At 39.5% G+C, this 22736-nt stretch overlaps 2 protein-coding genes across 2 annotated transcripts; one reads left to right on the forward strand and one right to left on the reverse strand.

The window, feature by feature from the left end:
* Nucleotides 1-598: 598 nt before the first annotated feature.
* On the reverse strand, nt 599-14671 carry LOC134000509 (RAS guanyl-releasing protein 1-like). Its single transcript, XM_062439853.1, has 17 exons — nt 14503-14671; nt 13711-13886; nt 9028-9133; nt 7584-7646; nt 7364-7495; nt 7004-7157; nt 6648-6821; nt 5686-5802; nt 5273-5548; nt 4782-4862; nt 4331-4435; nt 4045-4154; nt 3445-3589; nt 3238-3274; nt 2686-2811; nt 1242-1567; nt 599-1140 (listed from the first exon to the last, which is right to left on the reverse strand). The coding sequence occupies exons 1-17, from the start codon at nt 14637-14639 to the stop codon at nt 1006-1008; spliced, it is 2400 nt and encodes a 799-aa protein (XP_062295837.1). The 5' UTR covers nt 14640-14671; the 3' UTR covers nt 599-1005.
* Nucleotides 14672-17733: 3062 nt separating this feature from the next.
* Nucleotides 17734-21551, forward strand: exd1 (exonuclease 3'-5' domain containing 1). The gene is made up of 11 exons (XM_062439775.1): nt 17734-17863; nt 18019-18087; nt 18238-18264; nt 18369-18449; nt 18568-18641; nt 18761-18847; nt 18991-19095; nt 19184-19264; nt 19301-19516; nt 19607-19798; nt 20563-21551. Exons 1-11 carry the CDS (start codon nt 17734-17736, stop codon nt 21193-21195), a joined length of 1695 nt encoding a protein of 564 aa, XP_062295759.1. The 3' UTR covers nt 21196-21551.
* Nucleotides 21552-22736: the final 1185 nt, after the last annotated feature.

Here is a 22736-nt window from a genome sequence, read left to right on the forward strand (position 1 = left end):
ATTAATTGAAAGTACCAGTATACAAAATGCAATTATATCACTCTTTGTATGAACTGTGTAGTGTTTCAGACAATAAATATTAACAGAAAGCACTCAAAACATTTTATGCATCGATATGAATGGAGACATTGATACAGAGCAACAATAGGTCTGTAAATCTGAGGCCATCCTGTCTGCAGAGAAGTCATCTGTCTGCTGCAGTTATCAGATAAATCTTAGCATTACTACTAATCTTAATTGACCTGTCATATACTCCACAAAAACTATTTTGCTGAATACTGCAGCCTCTGATTTCCATTTTATGTGTAACATAAATATCTAACCTCATTATTGACCAAGGGCTGATCAAGCACATTCTGCTCTTCTTCTCTACTTAAAATACTGAACCCCTTCATTCAATCATCCTTGTTTTTGTATAACTTTAACACAGAAAACTTGAATTAGATTGCATCTACTCTTAATGGTTCAGTAAATTGAGTAATGCTCATATATGTTATATATATGCTACATATACATATATATACATATATATACACACACACACACACACACACACACACACACATATATACGTGTGTGTGTGTGTGTGTATATAAACATATACTTTTTAAGATGTAACACTCCAACTCTAAATTGACTTTCTTAGCATTTCACAATATGAAATAATTTCGATTGTCATTCCTTTTAAAAATCATGTTGTAAAAATCTATTTCTACTGTATTAATAACAGACAAAAGAATTCACTGCTGCTGTTTTACTTCAAATAAATCCATACTCACCTCAAAAAGGACCCTCACTTCATTATTGGTGACACACTGATTGGCTAGTGTGTTGTAACTATAATTACAACACCTTGACTGGCTAGGTGAATTTTATCCCGCCTTAGTAATGCCAAAATGTCTGGGTGTCATTAACCTGATAAAATATTTGCACTGTTCATGAGCAATAAGTTGGATCCAGATTTATACACATGCCATACGGGGCAGCTCCAGCATATGAATGTGTCTAGGAGGAGGAGGAGTCCTCCACACGGTGGAAAGCATGCCTTTTCAGCAATGTCCTTAAAACTTCCACCTCCCGCTCAGTCTCCTTCAGCTTCCTACGTAGTGTCTCGTTGTCTTTACAGAGCCTCTGGTTGTCCTGAGAGAGACACATAAGATTTATATGATGCATTCATGCGCAAAAGTAAAAATATTATCTGCTTTGGTTTAAAAAATAAAAAAACATTAAAAAAAACATACCACTTCCAGAGATTCATAGACAGGTTTGCTCTCTTCATCTGACTCTTTGGGCTTTTGCACAACAGAAGCTCTGTTTTCCCACTTGACACAGTGTCGCACCTTTCTCTGGGGCACCGGGCTGGGACACGAAGAGAGAGCAGGAGACGTTGGGACAAGCAAAGCAGGCTGAGGGCGACAGGCCTCAGGGGCTGTAGAAAATAATTGGGGTCCCTCTGTCTGCGTGCCACTGTGGACCTTCCGTGTCCTCAAATGTGAGATGACTGGGGAGTCTGGGCTCCAGTCTTTGCTGTCATCTGAGGCATAGGTGAAAGGACATTCCTCTGAACCTAGAGAGGGGAACAAAAATCATTCAAATGAGACCAACTGCAAATCCAGATTGTGAGTCATTACGTACATAACTTTCCACTTTTCAGTTAAATTTATTTTTGTATCCTGTCATCACAAGTGTGTCTCAAATGAGAAGAATCTCGCAAGATCTAAGCAACAAATGACCACAAAACAAAATGACTAAGTTAATGCGTATTTAAACACAAACCAGTCAAATAATTTGGAGATGTGTTGTGCAAATAAAGCCCCCATGTTTTTATGATATGTCAATCCATATTTAGTAAAATCGAGAGTTGCAGTAGCTTTCTGACGGCAGGTGGGCAGCCTTAGTATTACTGTAAGTGAAACAGTTCCTGGTGACAACTGGAGGGAAATCACCCAGACAGCAGGCCCTGCACTCTGCAGTTGTTTTCTTGTGTCTACTGCAAACTAAAATGAAATCCTGTAAATACTGACATTTACAGTTTTCTTACAGTGTGGCAGGCAGTGATTACAGGAAATACCATATACAGCATGCCTGCAACATATGCTGCCACCAGATGGCACATTCCATACAGACTTATTGATGACCTTCATCTTTCATGTCACTTGTCTTTATAGCTGTAAGTGTACTTGTGACAGTGTGTGAAATACTGTGACATTTGGGGGGTAGTGCTTCCAAAACAAAATAGATATACAAGAATAAGCTTGGTTGCGTTTGTTCATTGGTCTACTTATGTTTGTTCTGGACTGTTTAAGGACTTTTTTTAATGTTTTCTTTGAGATAAATACATTATTAATAATAATACTTATTATTATATATTTTGTTTTATTATAAAATTATCCAAGATTTCAATAGTTACACAAAAATAAACCTTACTGTGCAGATAAATAGAAAATAACAGACCCTTTGCTGAGACCTAAAATATTATTTGGGGATTTTCAGGGGGTCCAAGCTGTCAATTAATGGGTCACAGACCCCCTGAGCTCCCCTGTATTTCACAAACTGACGTGTAGACACCTGTGTATCTAAGTGCTAGAAGTGAATATTTATCATTACAGATTTGAGTGTGTGAGAGTGTGTCTGTTTCTGTGTGAATGTTTGTGGTGGTGATGAACCTTTGTCAACCCAACCCACCCTCTGAAGTGCCCGTAGTCACAGGCGTGGAGCTCGGTGTTGGACTGTCTGTGGCCATTTTGATGTTCTTCTTGCATTCAAATGCCACCTGGTCCTTGCACAGCTTATGGCAGTTCATCCCGCAGTCTGAGTAGGCCAAAAGAATGCAAAGCATGTCAGAACAGGAGCTCAAGTTAGTCTAACTCCAACAACTGACTTTTCTTTGAACACTAACTGTTCTGCAAGTGCAACTATCAGACCTTTGCATGCTTACTGTCAAGCAAACAAATAGTTCTCAGATCTTTTGAAGGACGGGGGAGGGGGAAAAACTGTGGTTCTGACTGCAGAAACTGTCGTTTTTTTTCATATGCTGCAAGGTTCAGCTCGCAACATGCAACACTGAAAACCACACTACACATTCTTAAGATAGCTTCTCTTTACCTGCTCCCCACAAGACACTGTGTGCACCTCTATGCAGTACCATCTCGTTTGTATAAGCTATGCATAATGCTGACTGACATTTGGCCCAAGATAGACCTACCAAAGTTGCACAAGAAAAAGTGCAATAATTACCTCTGCACCTGTAGCCTTGCTTGATGACACCCCACAACTGTGAAAGACAATATGGAGAAAAACATTCACGTTCACATAACTGAATATCAACAAGCGAAAGCAAAACTAAAAGCAAGATTATTGTAGATTTTACAGACAGTGACAGTAATAAATCAGTATCCAGATTTCATCATACACCCTCATCTTTCAGTTTGTGTGATGACGTACAAATCCTGAGCAGTTGTCACAGAAGGTGGGTTTCATGTATGTGGTCTCCTGGAAGTTATGGACAAAGCCCAGACCCAGTTTGGAGCAGATGACACTGGCCCGCATAAAATAGGCTGTGATCTCCTCTCTGCTGACAAGGCCTTCCCTGGATAACCAAAGCACATATACAGTATAATTTAAGAGAGAAAATAGAGCTGTAAATGATACAGAAAACATGCAAAATCAACAGGCTATTACAGAACTTGATATTTTTATGTTTAGTATAGTAGGGCTGATTTATTTCTGACTGCACCCACTTAACTGCCCAATATGTTAAATACACTTCCCAAGAGTATAATGTAAAAAATTTGGAAACATCAATTGTGGTTTACATGTTTAGGCCTGATTGAAGGATCACATGCTTTTCTATGGTCTGTGAGCTTTATGCATCACTGGACGTGCATGAGAAATAAAAGTGTGAATATTTTGTGGTGTGCTTATGGTTAGTAGTGCAGCTATTTTATGTTTCCTGTTCCTACGCTTGTCACTACATATACCACTTTTACTTCCTGTCCTCTGAAGTCACAAATGAACTCGGCCTGTGACCTGTCAAACACTCACTTCTCTTTGTCCATGACACAGAAGGAAAAAGGAAAGCTAGCAGCAATTTTCTCAAAGTCCTCTTGAGAAATGAAGCCGTTCTCGTCGTGATCGTAGTTTTTAAACACGGACTGTGGGAAACAAGAGACAAACCCCATTGTTGTTTGACTATTAGTGAACAATAGTTGCCTGAGCAGGCTGTCAGAATGGCAGCATCCTGAAGAATAGTTCAAACAAATGATTATGGTTATATAACAGCATTACTGAGTAGCTATGCAGAGGATACACTTAAATAGGAAGCACTTACATCCACCATTCTCTGCACATGTTTGCTGATGGTTCGGGGGTCAGGTTTAGGAGCCACTCCTGGTGCCCAGTCCACAACCACTGGAGGTCTAGAGGGCGTGGCTGGCTGATATAAAATGAATTACACATTCAAAAAAACAAGCCTGCACAGGCAGATAAACATGTAAAATATTATATAGCACACAAAACCCATGCACAAATGTCTCTTCAGATGCTACTGAGGGGTCAAATAACATTAAAATGATTATTAACATCCCCCCTGTTTCCAGTCTTTTTGCTAATCTAAGCTAACTGGCTGCAGGCTGAAGTTTCATATTTAGCATAAAGACATGCGAGTGGTATCACTCTTCTCACCTAACTTGAAAAATAAGCATAGTTCCCTTTATGTCAAACTATTGCTTGCATACAAAAGGGTAAACAGGTGTTAACTTGTGTCTGCTTATATCACTCACAGGAGCTTTACAGTTCTTGGGTTCCCGAGTGTAAGACAGTTCATAGATCTCATCCTCAGTGTAGTAAAGGTCCAATGACAGCTGTAAGGAAAAAGAGAACAGTATTGGTACATGGGAGGGAAACAAGAAGAGAAAGAGCTCTCTGTATCCCTAAACATCTCCTTGAAACATGTTCCTGATGAGGGAAAAATGAGGTCACAGGGTAACTATTTTCTCTTCATGGGCATTCTGTCGTTCAAGTACAAACACCATACACAGATAACGCAACAATACAGCAATCTGAACTCACTCTCATTCACACTCAGTTCATCACCCACACACTCATAGATCATAGACTCTCATCACACCCACACAAGCGCAGACAATCCACATGCTGTAACATGCTCATTTGCATCTGTGCTTGTGTTCAAAACAATCTCAATGAATCACACGAGGCTACATGACAATTGAAAAGGTGTCGACATAAAGAGTTGCACTGAAAGGTGCACTACCGTCAGCAGATGGACCAAGTCCTTGTTAGCATCCAGCCTGGGTGGGATCTGCTGGAGCTGGATCAGCTCATTAATGTGGCTGTAGAGTGACTGGAGCTTCTGGACATTCACTTTGTTGTCCTCCACATAGTCTGACATGGCCTCATTGACTGAAATCAGGTCTTTTAGGTGGACGCCAAGGATAGGGATTTTAAAACCTGTACACCTGTTGTAAGCTTGTCTATAGTTGTCATAGTTTCTGCAGGAGGACAGCAGGTCTGTCATCTCATTCAGTACCTGAGGAATCAGAAGGACAGCTTTCACTTAGTTTTCATAGAAATAAAATATTTTGTTCTTTCCTGTAATAATTCATGTGATAACATCTTTAGCTCTGGCTCTAAAATCAGCACATTATGGCGCTGGTTGTCTGTTACCTTGGTGACCTCACTGGGCACATGTGAGGTGGTATCCTTCAGTCTAGAGATGGAGCTGTGACAAAGGCCTCCCACCACAGCCATTAGCGTGTTGTAGTTGTGCATAAGATGTAGACTCTGGTGGATGCACACAAAAAGCACACGTATCAGTACATCCACACACACACACACACACACACATATAAACACACACAATTAAACTTGTTTCAGGTAACCCTGGTTATATAATCCACAACACTGCAGTTACATAAGCCACTTATATTGTTGGCTTTTTCTTACAGCTGATATGTCACTCTTTTTTGGAAGTGCCTTTCCCTCTCTTTTCAGTTTTGTAATTCAATCTGTTACTGGAGCATTATGGTGTGAAATTCGTTTCCACACCCATGGGTTTTGAGGTTGACAGCAGTGAGCAGCAGCAGACTGGTGCATTTGTGTTACAGTGCAAGAGGTCCTCTAGAGTAAAAGCCCGCCTAACGGCTCCCTGAAGCCGGCACATCACTTCCCAGCAGGCTGCATGCAGCTTCACAATGGTTTGGTTTAACAAGCAAAGTCTTATCAGCAACTGCACTCACGAGTCATTTCTCTCTTTTCCACTTCCACAAACTCCTCAAAATATAAGTGTGTTCAACTTGATACCTCCATTAGCTTCATTCAGTTAATATTTTTTCTATTGGTAAAATCTTTTAATGTGCTAAAAGCCTGCAGCGGAGCTCTTGAGAATCCCAACCTGCTCTCTGTGAATATGCATTATGCAACTGACAATTATGCAGCATCTATAGTGTTGTTCAGAGTGTGACAATAGAATGTCATTAGTTGAATAAGGTGTGTGAACAATAGCACGTACATGCAAGGAAAGAGGAAATGTGCTAAATATGGTTCCTTTTTCTTCTTTTTTTTAAGCTTATCATTGAACTGAAAGGTTAAGGTTAAAGATAGAAGCAAGAGGTTATTTAAACCACTACCTTTGCCACGTGGATAAACTTGGTAAAAACTTCAGCTCTCAGCTGAGCTGTGGGTCTGCTCAGCACCATCAACTGAACCCACTGGGAGATACCATTACACAGGGCGATGGAACGCTCCATAACAGGGATGTCCTTCATGCAGCAGCTGCGAATGTAATTTTGATAGTCTGCAAACTGGTGGTGAAAGCAGAGAGAGTAGCGTAAATAGATGCATGGAAACTGCGAGGTATTTCCCTTGGGGAGGAAATAACCTAATAGTTCTTCAAAGTTCATGAGGAAGCTTGTCAAATAAACAAATCATCATTGTGCAAAAGATTTAAACCTTCTTTTATATTGACATGACTATGTGTACTCACTGTTATCCTGCAAAAGGATTTAAACTCCAAGAAGGTGAGATGCTCAGCCAACTCGATGGGCTCCAGGTGGTCAAAAAGAAGAGAGACTTTCCTCTTTTTACTGGTTTTAGCTTTGATCTTCTGGCTGGCTTTCCACGACCAGTCCCGCTCATTTCTAAAGTATAATATGACCACATTCACTATCAGCAATGTAAAATGTTACGAGTGATATAGTAGTAGTAAATTACTACTGCTTTAAAGTTATGTATTTCAAAGTTATGTATTCTTGATCATGACTACTGAGTAGTTTCCATGACTGAACTGAAAGTCGTGTGTAGGCCTAATGTCTCAGTTGACAGCTGGTCAGAGATTAACACTTACATCCATTTGGTCTCTAGCAGAGAGCAGAGATGCTCCTGTCCCTGCTCTCTGATCAGCTCCCGGAACTCCTCCAGGCTGTCTGACAAGCTGTGGTGCAACCGGAACATCATCCAGAATTCCTGGATCCAATGCCTGGAAATCAGAGATGAGACCACATCAATGATGCAAAACATACAACTGAAGTGAGACTCTAAAACGATATGCAATGTGTTGAACTGACTTGATGAGGTAGCATATCCTCTGGCACTCTGTTGGCTGCTCGTTGTCCATTGCTGTTTTAAATGTAAGCACTTTAGTTAAGGAACTGATTGCAATTTGGTTTTGGTGGCAACAAATTGTCAGTAAATGTGCTGATCTACAATATTATCTAGGAGAGGTATGTTTTAAGTAAAAAAAAAAGAAAAATGAACATATGGTTGATTTGACCGCAGAGTTTCTTTCGTACACTCATAAATAAAAAGCCTCCAGCAACTAAACTAAAAGGCAAACAGAAGTGACATTTGGTAATGTGGGAGGAGGCGGGTGCATGAAGCAAAACTATGATGAGTATCACTGAATGAATCATTCTGGTGTACAGAAGTAAGTGAATAACAAATATACTGCAGAACAACTGTTTAATTTAATCAGTGTTATAAGACCAAAAGATTCATATTTATTTATTATTACTATGGTTTGCACGTTGACCACAAATCACTGGCCTGTGAATACAGTACATCCAAAAGCATTTCCTTGTTATATGTAGCAGATTTTATAAACAGACTGACACTATGGCTGTCCATGGGCAGAAATCACTTTAAATGATGCAGATAAAAAAGGCTAATTGCGTCATGGGAGCAGAAGAGGTGCCCACGCAATCCTAAAGCCAGACTGTGATGAAGGCTGTTAATGGCCCCCGTCTCTTCCCCTGATCCTTACCGACACATTGAATTTATGTGATGTATCCTATTGGGTCTTAGGCTCAGAATGAGAGAGATAAAAATAGCAGAGGGGCATTCGGCGTTGTGTGAACTCTGACGTGGGTTTGTGTGAGCAGGGGCCTCTTTAAGCAATAGAGGGTCTGTGTTTATATATAGTTGAAGAGGACTTGTATGTGAATGAGGCAGAGGTAATTAACACCTGAAGCCCCAAGGCTGCTCACCAGGCCAGTGAGCTCCTCTGAGAGGCTTCATGACGCCACTGCTGTTTCCTGAATGGAAGCCTAGATTACAGGCCCTCCAGTCAAGTCACAAGACACCAGAAAAATACATGCTTTTTTGGGGGGAAAATGAAAGAGATGGAATAAAACATTTGGAAAGAGACCCGATACACAATGGTAATAGACTCCCTGTTATGATACACCGGGTCCAGAGAAAAAAAAAATATACAGCTAAAAATGGCCGAGATGTAGATGTAGATGTAAAAGATCTACAGCAACTGACAGCATTAGTAAACACGAACTGCCACTTGCCTATCACATTTTACATGGACAGCTACAGGCTGCATGTAAGCCAAGTATCAGCTTGATTGCCCGTTGCTGTTGACAACCAAACAAAAGTAGCATACAGCAGATCCAGTGATCTGAATCCATGTTACAATGCACTGGCCAACTGTAAACACCAAGTATCCAATGCATTGTTGAATCATTGGGCTGTATTAGATCTTTATGCTGGACTATTGAAGGATATAGAGTGATCAGTCTATCCAGCAGATCACTGGAGGAGACGAGGAGACGGTGCATGGTCAGGGTGATGTTCAACAAATGGCTGTTCCCACATACACAACCATCTGAGTCTGCAAGAAAAAAAAATGGACAGACATGTTGAGTGTACCATCATCGCTATAAAGTGGAGAGACATTGCTTATTACAAGACATGTCATGCCCTTAAAATAATACTTGCAGTGACATGTGGTTTCCCTTGTAGGTGTTTTGTTTTTTGTATTTTATACAAGGACAAAGGGGTACACTTACATGAAAAGGAAAATATTAAGTGTCACTGACAAATTCATACCAAGATAGAAAAAGAAGATAAAGTTAAAATATCTGTATATGTGGTTTTATCATACCAGACATTCAATATTTTGTATTTTTTTGTATATATTTTTTTAAACGAGTATGTTTAAAGATCCCCTCCAGACATGTGTGAAGACATCAAATACTCTTTTTGGAACTATAATGATTTTTCCACAAAAAAGTATAATTACCATATTAAAATAAAATGGCATAAACTTCTCTCTAATTAAAAATGACATCATCTATAAATATGCAAATATAGAAGTTTAAATGCTGGACACAAGATGTCTCCTTCACTGTAAAGTCTATTCTTGGTATCAGTGAACTGGAGGCTAATTGGTCTTAATTTGGACCAGAACAGATAGATCGAGAAAGGGATTGATTTACTGCGATGGACAGACTGTTCTTTACAAACACTCTAATGTTTATGTACATAGTGCTTCGTTTACAGTATACTGAGGAAAACAAGAAGAGTAAAGAACGACATAGTTGTTTAAAAACCTCAGTGCTGTCTGTGCAAACCATAATATAGATATTTCCAATCAATAGACAGAGGAGTAAGTTGACAAGGTCAAACACCAACTTATGTATACACTCAAGTAATAGTAATATTATCCACAGACCCCATCTCTACAGATCTGCCTTTTCCTCTGAGTGTGTGAACCTCTGCGGCTTGCTTGTCTCACTACCTTATTCACTTCCTTTTTCCTTGCATATATATCGCTTCCTCTCTTTGTGACCAGACCACCTTTCCTACTAATACAACTGACATCTTTAGACCCACACAGTTTACTTTAGAAAAAAGAACTACAGTACATAAAATATTACATAATGTCACAATGCCAGTGCTGACCTGTAATTGCAGAAAATGTATTTTTCTGCCCACTTAAATTAAGTAAAATAATTTTCCTCTTCTGTAAAACTAATACCACTGCTGGATGAAGTGAAGGAGTGGGTGACATAAAGAGGAAGGGAGTCTGATTGCGTGTTTGAGACTATTATTTATATGCCATGGGAATATGTAGGCTCTTTACCTCTTCCTTCCAAGGCCACAGACAATCTGTAGAGAATGAACACTGAGGAGACTGCGCTTGAGGAGACTGAGTGTTCACACATTGTTCAATTCACACTGAAGAAGAGCACGTATGAATTCTGAAGTCTGAATTTGCCTTCAAGGTTTCTTAACACCATGAAGGACATCAGGCATCTGTGGACCCACTTTTAAACCATATCACCTTGGAAATACCTCAGATGCCATGGCAACATGCTTTCTAATCTTTGTTATCTGTAAGCAATTGCCCGCTCCAGCTGCAGCTGACTAATCCAGCCCTCATATCCTGCATGGGGTGTGTTTCTGTTTGAAACACACAGCCACTACCAGCTAAACCCAGCGAATGTCAATGATCTCATCAGTCAAGTCAATGAGAGAGTAAAAGAGACAAGTGAAACAATATGTGGTATATTCAAAATAACACAGCTGCTAAAGTATCAAAGCTTCTGTGTAGTTACAACACATTTATACAAAGCATTACTCATTTTATCTTCTAAATCCAGTTATTAGCTTGTTAAGTAAGCCAAAGTGAGACCTATGGCAAATGCACGACAGGAAGTCATGACTCCATCAGGTAAACAATTGCTCAATCCTTTTTTTCACAACTTTCCAACCACTAACCCTCCCTGTGGCGGGTTAATTGCAGAAGGAAATCCCCTCTGGACTGTCTGTTACTGACTGGAAAATTAGGAAAGCCGTGTACTGCTACACTGGTACTCTACAATACTGGATGATGATAAACACTGCCGCGGGCACGCAGCGCCTGGCCTATATCAGAGGTTATCTCAGACATTCATCAGTTGCTCCAAGCGTGCGTTTCGCTTTTCCTTGTTTTGACAGAGGCCATCAGACTGGATGGTTCCTTTGTTTAAGAGGAATCCAAGTCAGATACAGGATGATGGTTATCGCTCTGTACTCAAAACAAACTTCTCTATAATAACTCAGGACTCACTGAAATTTTATGATTAACACTGTTTGCATCCACATTTTAAAGCAGTAGTGCCACATCAGGGATACTTCTGCAGTTAGGGATACATGGGAAAATTGTAGCTCAACTAATTTTAAATTTAAATTTAAATTTGATTTAAAAAATATATATATGTCCACATGTCGAATCAGCTGTAGCACACAATACACAGGCTGCGAGGAAACTACTAGCAAGTGAGCAGAGATGTTGAAAATGCTAAAAGTAATATATAAGCTAATTAAATATAATGTATATAGACCATATAATGGAAATGGTTCAAATAGATAGCTAAACATAATGGATAATAATTTAAACAGCTAGTTAAGAGTAGCAATCAAATCAAATGTTAGCAAAAATGAATGGATAAACAGTTGAAACTGTTAGCTATAAGTAATATACTGTTGTAACTGTTGATAAAAGTAATGAATAAACTGTTTAAATAGTTAGCTAAAAACATAAACAGCTGAAACCGTTAGCTAAATGTAATAAACAGTTGATGAAAGTAATCGATTAACAGTTGAAACTGTTAGCTAAAAGCAATGAATAAACTGTTGAAACAGTTAACTTACAGTAATATTTACATTGTTTAAATAGCTAAAAGGAATGGATAAATGGTTGACATAGTTAGCTTCAAGAGTTGGATAAACTTATTGAATCTTCTGGCTTTTAGCTGCCATTCCATGTAGCCTAGTAGTTGTATCAAATTCTAATATCTTTAATTGTTAAACAATGGTCTAAAATCCATTCAAATGAACACATCTGGACATGGCAGGTGTTGAAGGTGTACTTGAGTCTGCAGAGATGTGGGTAAACAGCTGCTTTAGAGGCAGAGTGTTTTCTATTTGGTCAATAGAAAAACTTTTCACTATAAAGAAGTATTTATATTTAGAAGCGCAATGCTACAACTTACATAGGCCTACTTTTTGTTTTAAATGTAATCACATAATTACAGTTGACACTGAGCACATTGCAACAGTGCCGAGCAGCCCAGTGCAGTGTGGTCTAGGGAGAGGGATGACGTCAACAGCAATTGATCCACACCTCATAGTGCTCTGCATTTCAAAGGCTGGTCAGCATCTAAGGACCACTGTTCGGGGAGCTGACCTTTCAGTGCAGCCATGCTTGAAGCTGCCATCAGGTAATCCTTCAAATAGCTCTTACGTGCACTGTCACATTTGAAAAGGTGGCAGGACTTGTGGACCTTAGGGGTTCGCCTGTGATGTGGGCCAGGAGGAGCTAGAGTGTGCTCCTTTTTATCAGGACAAGCCATTCAAGGAAAATCTGACAGTCACCTGGAGCATGTGGACACTGATCTCATATTTTGCATAGTGACACTAAAATTACTTTTTTAAACCAAGTGTTCAGAGCATTGTATGATATTGCCTGCATTATACACATTTTTAGCTCTTCTTCTGGTGAATTCTATTCCCCTCATTTTATCACAATGACTCGTGCATCTGAAATGAGCAGCAGGCTGTCATTTCTAGCTCTCTACTGATAAATGTAGTTATGGGATGTCATTTTATGTGCAGCCCATTGTAACACCTCTCCATTGCTCCATTTGTGTAACCAGGCAACTGCAATTTGAAAGCTTCTCTCTTCAGAGACGCAATCACCATAACTCTGAGAGCACTCCAGACAACTTGATGAAGCCAATGATCTTTGCTTGATTGATACAGCTACAGCCTACTTGATCACTGCTGTTCTTTTTTTTCTTCTTAAAAAACACCCTCCACAATATGACAAAATTATTACAGCTTGCATGCAGTGAAATATTATTGCATTGATTGACATATTTGGTGCACCATATGATTGTGGAAACAATTATAAAATAAGCAATCCTCAAAGAAATCCTCCACATTTTTAAATCATATGAAGCAAAATTACAAAACCAGAGTGGCAAGCATTAATGGAATCGATTTCATCTTTAAATCACAAAATACATTAAACATTAAACGAAAACCAAAGCAGCTACTGCATTAAGACTATCCATTTTACTTTCAAATGCAAAATCCATTTTTTAAGAGGCCTGTGCAAACTAGCCAGAGATTTGCAGGAAAATACCAAGAAAAGGGGAAAAACCAGAGACTTCTGAGAAATTACAACAGAATTATATGATCTTATATAAACTAAGGTTTGGCTTTTCCTTTTATAATCTTATTGTTTCCCAGACAGATTAGTAGCAAAAGTCTATTTTAAAAAATCAATTCACATCCATAACATTCCAAGATTTCAACAGGCAGCATCAGTACAAACATATCTGTGCTCCTACTGTGTACTTCAGTATTTCACCTTTTCAAACTGAACTGTGGTGCCAAGGCAGGTCAGCGTGGACTTACCGAAGACCTGTAAACAGGCCTGGATGAGCTCCTCCCAGCTTGCCCCCTTGGTGAGGGGTCCCAGGGACATCATGGATTTACCAGGGATGGTCTGGGCTGAACTGGGTTTGTGGAACCTGTGAGGACGGCCTGGTGGAGAAACTCTAGACCTGGAGCTGCATCCTGGAGTCACCCTCCTTAAGAAAACACCAACACAAGAAGAGTGAGGGGGAGGAGGGACTGACAGGAGGGCTTGTTCTTAATGAAAGTGTGTTATTCTCAGTTTGTGTATAATGATGTATCTTTTATGCTTTCTTTTGCGTTTCAGGCCATTTTCTCAAGACAACATATTACATTTTTACACATGTCAATGTATTTGTTAAATAGTCATTAAAAAAAGTAGCGCTATTGTTTGAATTTAAGAAACCCCCCTTGGATTGTAGTATTCATTGTTCTCATTTCCTTCCTTTAATTTAAGGAAATAGCGGATGATTGCGGACATCCAGTTTATTCTGTTGAGTGACCAGTAAACAGTTTGTTTTAAACATATGCAGTTAAGTGTAGCAGGTTAGAAACTAACGACAAATTAGGTTACGTAGCTTATTTTGTTGTGCGTAAAATAGCACCAGTTCACTTTTACCGTTTTGGCACGAATTCAGACAAACACCTGTATAATTTCTGCTAAATACAAAATAACACAACTCTGACAGCTGAAACATCCAAGTTACTGTTCAGCAGCCCGTGTATGCGCGTGTTTCCTATAACCAAAGCAGAAACTCCCCAGTAAAAAAACATGAAGAAATTGTTACTTACGCATCGTCCTTTCCCTTTTCGTCAGTCGCTACACTTTCATTTTGGCTGTTTTCTTTTGATTGGCATCCCATGGCGAGGTACTGGGCGACGAGCGGCTGAACTAAGCTGTCCATCTGTGTTCTCCTCGATGGGAGCATTTCATCGTTCTGCTTTGCTCGGTGCGCCTCCGCGGTCTCAGCAGCATTGTGCTGACTCGTCAATGAACATTACACAATTAAGATTTACCCAGTTTGTCCGTGAGTGGGCGGCCGCGCTGTCGGGCTTGTCACTCACTCAGAATGGGCTATGTACTTCACCAGCAGTCACCTTTTTCTTCTCAAATCATGTTCTTACATGTTCTTACACCTGTAATCAGGAATGTGATTTGGTCTCTCTTAGGGGGGAGGGCGATCTAACAAAATGAGAGGCAGTTAAAAGTATAACTATTATCATCATTTTACCCACTTTGGATTATTAGTTTGATCACATTTCTAACTCCCTACTCCACATCTTAACGTTTATGTTGTCCCATATCAAATCATATTCACCAAATATTCCATTAAATTCACTAAAAATCATGCAGGGTCTCTTGGGGGTGTTAAACTTTGAGATGTGATTCATCCTGTAGTTTACTTTTTTCTGTTCAGTTTGCCGAACAGGAAAAGGGTGGACCTTCCTCTGAAGATGTAGTTTCCATTATGAGAGATAAACTGTACCATAGGTGGTCCACATAGGGTGCTTTTGAAGTCTTTCAATTACTTTATGGAATCTGCTGAGCCTTTTGCGTATATATCTGAGGATGGAAAGGTGCCCAAACACACACAATTTTAGAAATAATATTTTTTGATTATATGATGGGATTTAGATGATTTTTCTTCTTCTTCTTTGTGTGTGTGTGTGTGTGTGTGTGTGTGTGTGTGTGTGTGTGTGTGTGTGTGTGTGTGTGTGTGTGTGTGTGTGTGTGTGTGTGTGTGTGTGTGTTTAGTTTGAACCTCTTTCTCCACAATAATCTCTCCTTAATGCAGCCCTGTAGCTAATTGCTGCAATAGATGTAAAAACCCATAAAACCGTAAAAACCCATCATTGGAACTGGAATTACAGCTTTTCTTTGGCCATTAAAGATCCAGTTTATCCGAAGGGAAATTTTGTGAAATTAGTTCTGGAGCTTTATGTTTGCCCTTTTCCATTATTCTACTGAGTATAACCTCAGGGAGAGCAATACCCACCGAAGGACAAAGCATATAAGGTGCATACAGTCAGAAATAAAATTCCACAGTGCACTCCTTTGATTGGGTGTTGGCCACACATGAACAGCAGTTTGGGTGCATCTGTTTCCAGGCAGAGTAAAGTCATGAGAACATGTATTTGTTGCTGTCTAGTTCTGATAAGATGTCTGCTCCCTTCTCTGTGTCACTGTTGTTATCAGGCCTGACAGTGATGCCTTAAGCCTGCCCCCATGTGGCTACAGGCACATCTAAATCTGAGATCATGTTTTTTTGTCATGACATTGAGCCCCAGCCCAGGAGGCTAACAGAAATCTACTGCTGAAGTCAAAATAAAGATTGACACATTTTGTATGAGTTTTCAAAAGATACAGTAAAACAGTATTACCACTTTGGGTTTGTTTACCTCTGACCATTCCCTCTTGTGACGAGTGAGTTTCCACCGCACCTTTAACCAACAACAAACCAAGTCTGATAAAGAACATTTAAAGGTAGATTAGCAGAAAGGACTTTTACTTATGTTCGAGGAGTGAGTTAATTCAACATATTCCAATCTTGTTAACCTTATCTCTCTTATGTAATATCACTCTGTAACTCCTATTCAGCATTTCATGCAGACCTTTGTGCAAAGTCAATCATCCATGTGTGAGTGAAAGAGTTTTAATTTACATTTATATTCTAAGTCTGATTATTTAACATAATCATCTTTAAGTCATTGTCTTTTATTTTGCATTCAGACATCTACAGTCAAAGTATACTGATAGGAATGTACTACAGACATACACACATAGAGCAGTGACAACACCCACAGGCTCACAATAAGCACACACACAGAAATACAGGCTGTGTATGGTTGGATGTTCACAGCTGTGGAATAGAGTTAATGGGCATGTTATGTGGATCGTTATCATCAGATGAATACTGTAAGAAAACTGTCATTTTCATTTTCATGACATTCAAGTTCTAGCTAAAAGAATGAAAAACCTGGGGTTGTGGCCTCACCTGTGGATATTTTGAGTTATCTACTGACCACCTGGGAACATATGGCCTTTAGCCTCAACACCATGACAGCTATATGGACATTTTCAGCATTAAGAAATAAAGCAACTTGCTGGAAACCAGAAACATTGGGCTACTGTTTACAGGTGAATCTACATGCAGCAATCATCTTTGCATTTCCAAAATCTTATTTTCTACCATGTCGATTTTGATAGATAGATAGATTTGATCCATCAGCTCTGGCTAGTTTCCCTCTTGGGAAAATAACCATTGAGGCACCAAAACACATTAATCTTCTCTCTACCACTGCACTGTCGAGACATCCTGACTGTCTGCTTCAGAGGTTCATATAGTCGAAACTCCCCTTTCTTACCTCAGGCAGTCAGACTGATTACCAGGTCACACACATGTTCTACACTGATGTAATATGATCTAGTGTCCATGTAAGAAGCATACGGAGTACACTGTTAAGCACAATCTTTACAGATCTAACAAAATCAAATCTTATAGATTCAAATCTATCATAACATAATAATGTTAATAATCTAAATTGATATCATCTATTCTAATAAATTATTTCAAATTCAGATTAGAGTAGTTAGAAGAGAAAGAATACTATTTTTCCCCCAATGAGTGGAGTGGAGGTTTAAATAAAAAAAGGGGAGAAAAATGACAAAATAACAATAGTTTGTGTTGTCCAACACATAAGGGAACATAAGGCTTGGGGAACATAGGGCTGTGAGAACATAGATGACCCCCCCCCCCCCCCCCCCCCCAAAAAAAAAAAAAAAACTAACTAACGAGATGGCTAGTTACAGTTTTGTTAAACTTGTTCAGATGTTTTAAAATGCATGTAATTTTAATTACGTCATGACGTCATATCTAACCTAGGCCACTTCCCTGACTGACGTGACAGGCCTCGGTAGAGACTGCTGTGGCCAACGGACGAGTGTTGACTGGTGAATGTTACTATCAAAGCTAGCACTTTAACTGTTTGTTTTGTTGTTGTTGGGTTTTGTTTTATTGAAAAATGGTTGTGAGCGACGTCGAGTTCCTGAATATCCTGAAAGGGAAACGCATCAAACTGACCCTTAAGAATTCATCTTACCTCGGCGTCCTCCAACGTATCAACCACAACAAAACGCTGATATTGTCTGACGGTTAGATACATTTATTATCTTAATGTATATGGTTTAACCATTCTTTTAAAATGTAAAACTGAGCAGTACATGTTTGGGACTGTCAAAAGGCTTTATTAAAAAACATCCTACTGATGCTAGGTGTCCTTCTCTTCACGCTACATGTGTTGTTTCAGTTGTAAGTGGCAGTAATGGGTGCAGATGTCCTGGATCCAAAATGTTCTTTGGGCATGAGATTCTCAATGGTGAGCTCACTCATTAGACGTTATGGCTGCATCTAAAAATTCAGCTGTACCACACTGTACTGTATATTTATACTGTATATTTAGAAAATATAATTATTACATATAATGTTTTGGTATGAGAAATAACTTTATCTCTTACTTAATTTACAGTGGAATTTACCAATGAAGCTAACTCTGCCAGTGGGTAAGTTATCAAACTATTTATAGTGTCTGTTGTCAGCTATTAGCAACAACACAATGGGCCAGCTTTGACTCACTAACTGTAAGATGTAATATATTGCACAGAAATATTCATGAGAACAAACTTGAAGACCACTTGACTGTGAAAAAGTTTCAGCCATACAGGAACCCAATCACACTGGGTGAGTCATCATGGGATATATTTTCATAGTTCTTCTCCATAATGCTCTAACAGCTACAAATTCATGTATTCCAAAGAGAAATCACTAATAATTGTTGAAATTATCTCTCTTTTTGTAGATGAGGATGAGGATGATGAGGAGTTTATCAATTTTGTAGTCATCGACGAGTTTCATGAGAAATTTGGACCTGCTGTAAGTTAGAGTTCATATTGGCACACATGCTTGGAATATATTTTTGAGTAAGGCGAAGACAGGCGTGTACAGAGACATGTAGTCTTAAAAACTGTAATGCTGGAACTCCTGTCCTTTAGGTGATGCACATCAAGAGGCAGCATGTGATTGGTGTTGGAGTTGATGGAGTTGAGGTGTATCAGCATGGGAGACTGTGTTGGCTGCAGGTGAGAAACAGCTGTGAAACACACACTTAAGTTAAATTCCTACTTTGTTGGTTTCTTTCTTCTGACCTCCTTTACTTCCCTCTTCCTCTCTTCCTTCCTTCCATTATCTAAAAAATTACTTTGACTTATTTTCATTAATGCAGATTGCCACTAAAAACAAGGTATACCTATTTGATATCCTGTTACTTGGAGCTCGAGCCTTTAAGAACGGTCTCTCCATGATCCTGGAAAGTAAGCACATACTAAAGGTGAGCAGCGCAAATAGATTTTAAATTCTGTTAAGTCACACAGATGGTTATTACCATTATGTCTTTGTTCACTTTACATTTGGTGCAGGTCATTCATGATTGCAGAGCAATTGCTGGATGTCTGATTACTCAGTTTGGAGTAAAGTTAACCAACGTCTTTGACACACAGGTACATGTTTGCATAGTAGCCTACACATTTCAAAAGTTACAATCGCTCATGTCATATGCCTCACTTACAGTTTTCATGTGTTCTTTCTCTATCTGTGCACATGTTAAGGTGGCAGATGTCATGTGCTTCTACTCAGAGACGGGAGGTTTCCTCCCCGATAGAGTCAGTACTCTGCAGGAGGTGGTGAGTCTCCATCTGAAGGTACCCTCCTCCCAGCTCTTATCCCTGCAGATGAAGTCACAGCTCACCAAGGTACTGTTCAAGTTCTTCCTCGGGGGGATAATGGGATTGGTTTTTAATCGTATACTTGTATCTGTGATGTGGTGTGATACGGTTTTGCAGGAGGAAATGGAGATGTGGTACAAACGTCCGTGTCCCATACCCCTGCTGAAGGTGATGGCTTTATCAGTGATCCACCTGCAGCCACTCAGACTGGTGCTGTTGGATGCTCTGATGATTGACTACATGGCGCTGGTGGATTCCTACCTCAACAGCAGCCACTACACGCCTGATGAATTGGGGCACGTACGCATGGTGGGTTCGCTTACAAGTTAGCCGTTGAGACGTGAACAAAAATATGTCATATTGACATATTGTGACACATACAAATGCACACATTCCCTGAATTTGTAATCCTCACCCCATAAATGTTAATCCTGGCAAAATGGCTGTTTGTTGGACACTGACAAACTAAAAATGCTTCACAGTGTTTTTTACAAAAGAGAAAAGATAAATCTGATCTTGTTGTTTTATTACTTATTTTAGAAAGCTATGTTAAAGTACAAAATAAAATCAGTCAATTAATCAAATTTGTCAGTCCCTTTTAGGTGAACAAAAAGTTAGTTTTAACACTGCTTCATAAGAGGGCTGCAACTAATTTATATTTTCATTTTTGATTTTAATTAATTGATTAGTTGTTTGGTCAACTGAAAAATTGTTATCATAGAGTTTAAAAACCAACAGAAAATATTGACATTTCAGAAGGTGGGATGAGATTTTTTTAAACAATGACTTAAAACAATGAATCGATTATCAAAATATTTGGTGATTCATTTTTTATTGATTGAATAATTTATTATTCGTTGCAGCTCTAATTTATAATAAGGCCTTCAATGTAAGTGTTAACTCACTATGATTACAAATGGCATATGCTTTCATAAAAATCTTGCTGAAGCTCATTTAAGTACATTTAAGTATCTTCTCATTTTTGGTTCATATTCAATTAAATTGTTTTATGGTCAGTCTGAAATAATACACAGTAGTTCTGAAGCATCATGTCCACCTTTTTGGATCCACAGGAAAGTGTGTTGGAGTTGCCCAGAGAGCTCCGGCAGCTGGAGCAGATGCGTTGTGAGCGCCAGGAGTGGGCTGCCGACCAATACCCTGTCACTGAGAAGGGTTTGCTGGCTCGCTTCCATCCCAGAACCACTAAGATTCCATCTCACACCTCGCCTGCAGGAGATGCACAGCCAGAATCTTTTGAACCTGCAACTGTGAAGTCACCTTCATCAACACAAGTGGACTCTCTCCTTCAACAGCCACACACGAGGCCCTCAAGAGTCACTGATGTTTCCTCCGCCCAGTCTGTGGATGCCCCAACAACTCAGGATCCAGTCCCTGCCACTGTGTCAGACCTCAGTAAAGAAGTGTCTGGCCTGTGTCTGGGTGTAGGCAGAGGACGCACAGAGGTACTGATGGAAACAGTAGGTAGAGGAAGGTCCTTTGGGAAAGAGCAGTCATCCATTCAGACCTTGCCTGCCATAGGAAGAGGCTTTCTTCTCCAAATACCACCAGCTCAGATCCCCATAGAGCGAATGAAAATTCCTGGTAGGATGGAGGTGGGTCCTTCATGCCATAGCCTCAAGCCCTCCCAAGTAGGAATGCCCCAGCCTGACACTAGTGCTACTAACTTACCTGAGGACATTTTGTAGCTTGAGAGGAGACAGTTCCTCAGAAAGTTCCAAGTTGCTCTTATCCTCATTCAGGTCTTTCAGATAGGGGAAGTTGCCCTAAACCTATGAGGACATGCCTTATTAATGTTTGCTGTTCCACACTTTGTGATTTCCTAAAGTGACCAGTAGATGGCAGTAAATATTGTGTTTTGTACAAAGGTTTGTTTGATACCAGCTGTTTAACAAAAGTCATTTATGTTTGAAAAAAATATTCTGTTGTTTGGACTTTGGACAGTTTACTTATGCAGTTTGGACAGTTTATATATTTGCATTGTTTGCAACTAAAAGCATTCCTGTCTGTTCCTGTATTTGTATTATGTTACTTCTATGACATTAAACCCTACTCACTTTTGTTTTGATTGAGTGGTAATTGATTGTATACTCAATCTAGATAATTAAAACGTATTATCAACTCAAATCATATTCTGAGATGAAAAAGAAGCATCCATTTTGACATGGAAATTATTTTGATTATTTTTATCATACAGAGTACATTCTGATAGCTTATCACATTGCCTCTGAGTGCCAAGAAGTAATAAGCTTTGACTGTTGGAACACAAACTATAACCAAAAACAGCACCACATGCCCATTAAACCTTAATGTGCTAAGCTTAGCGTGATTGATTACCTGTACAGCTTGACTTCTGTGTTGCAGTTAATTGATTGTGAAAAGCAGAGATGACCCTTGATGGATCTGCTGGTAATTGAGCAAAAACATGGCTAGCTGACACTTCTTTTTTATTATTGATGACCAAAAAAAACAACCCAAAAAAACATTTGACTTGGCACAGGCAGAACAGTGAAACTGAACAGCTTCAGTCATCGCTGTAGTTCAGTGATCACAGGTGGCCAACACCTGCCATGTCCTACATAGGCACAAAAAGCAAATCCATCTAATTTGCTGCTTGAGGTGCCTTGCAGAATTTGCAGGGTAAAAGGGGGTGGGGGGGGGGGTTACTGCACAGCCATTTTGCCTGGATCATCAGAGGTGGTGTCTGGGATCAAAACAAGGCATGGACACAACAGCAGGGCATTGCTGCAGCCTGCAGCGCAAATGGGCCTCCTGTATTAATCACATCTTATTGCTATGGTTATCTACATGCAGAGGCTTGGGCCCTTTCCAGAGCTTTCTAATTGAAAGCATGAAACAGATAAAGTAGGATTTTAATTAACTGGGAGGCAACCCGGCACAAAGCCTTGCATCTCTCTTAGCAACCAGCTCCTCCTCAGCTTCTGCTAAACACAAGCAGGATGGATCCTACCCATATGCCTCCTTTAGCCCTTTTGACAGTCTGTATGTGGGTGGGTTCAGTGTGGAACAAAGGTTTTTACACATCATCTTAAAGCTGATTCTCTTCATGCTCTTTTTGAGCGGCTGCACACAAATCTCCCCAAAGTCAATGCCTTGAGAGTGACTTTATGTGTAGACTCAATAGCATTGGCTTGTGTTGTGTGTATTGTTTTTTGCAATTCGTCACATGCACATTTCCTGTATGGGTCTTGTTTTTTTAATATTTATA

The sequence above is a fragment of the Scomber scombrus genome, chromosome 19 (assembly GCF_963691925.1).
Source record: "Scomber scombrus chromosome 19, fScoSco1.1, whole genome shotgun sequence".
Taxonomy (NCBI): domain Eukaryota; kingdom Metazoa; phylum Chordata; class Actinopteri; order Scombriformes; family Scombridae; genus Scomber; species Scomber scombrus.

What these genes read in the sequence shown, in the direction of transcription:
- exd1 (XM_062439775.1), top strand. Translation starts at nt 17,734, where the DNA reads ATGGTTGTGAGCGACGTCGAGTTCCTGAATATCCTGAAAGGGAAACGC. An exon ending in TACCAATGAAGCTAACTCTG is followed by an intron (nt 18,265 to 18,368) that starts CCAGTGGGTAAG and finishes GTAATATATTGC; the next exon opens with ACAGAAATATTCATGAGAAC. An exon ending in AATTGGGGCACGTACGCATG is followed by an intron (nt 19,799 to 20,562) that starts GTGGGTTCGCTT and finishes TTGGATCCACAG; the next exon opens with GAAAGTGTGTTGGAGTTGCC.
- LOC134000509 (XM_062439853.1), bottom strand. Translation starts at nt 14,639, where the DNA reads ATGCTCCCATCGAGGAGAACACAGATGGACAGCTTAGTTCAGCCGCTC. An exon ending in AGTTTATCCACGTGGCAAAG is followed by an intron (nt 5,803 to 6,647) that starts GTAGTGGTTTAA and finishes TGCATCCACCAG; the next exon opens with AGTCTACATCTTATGCACAA. An exon ending in CCAAGAACTGTAAAGCTCCT is followed by an intron (nt 4,436 to 4,781) that starts GTGAGTGATATA and finishes ATTTTATATCAG; the next exon opens with CCAGCCACGCCCTCTAGACC.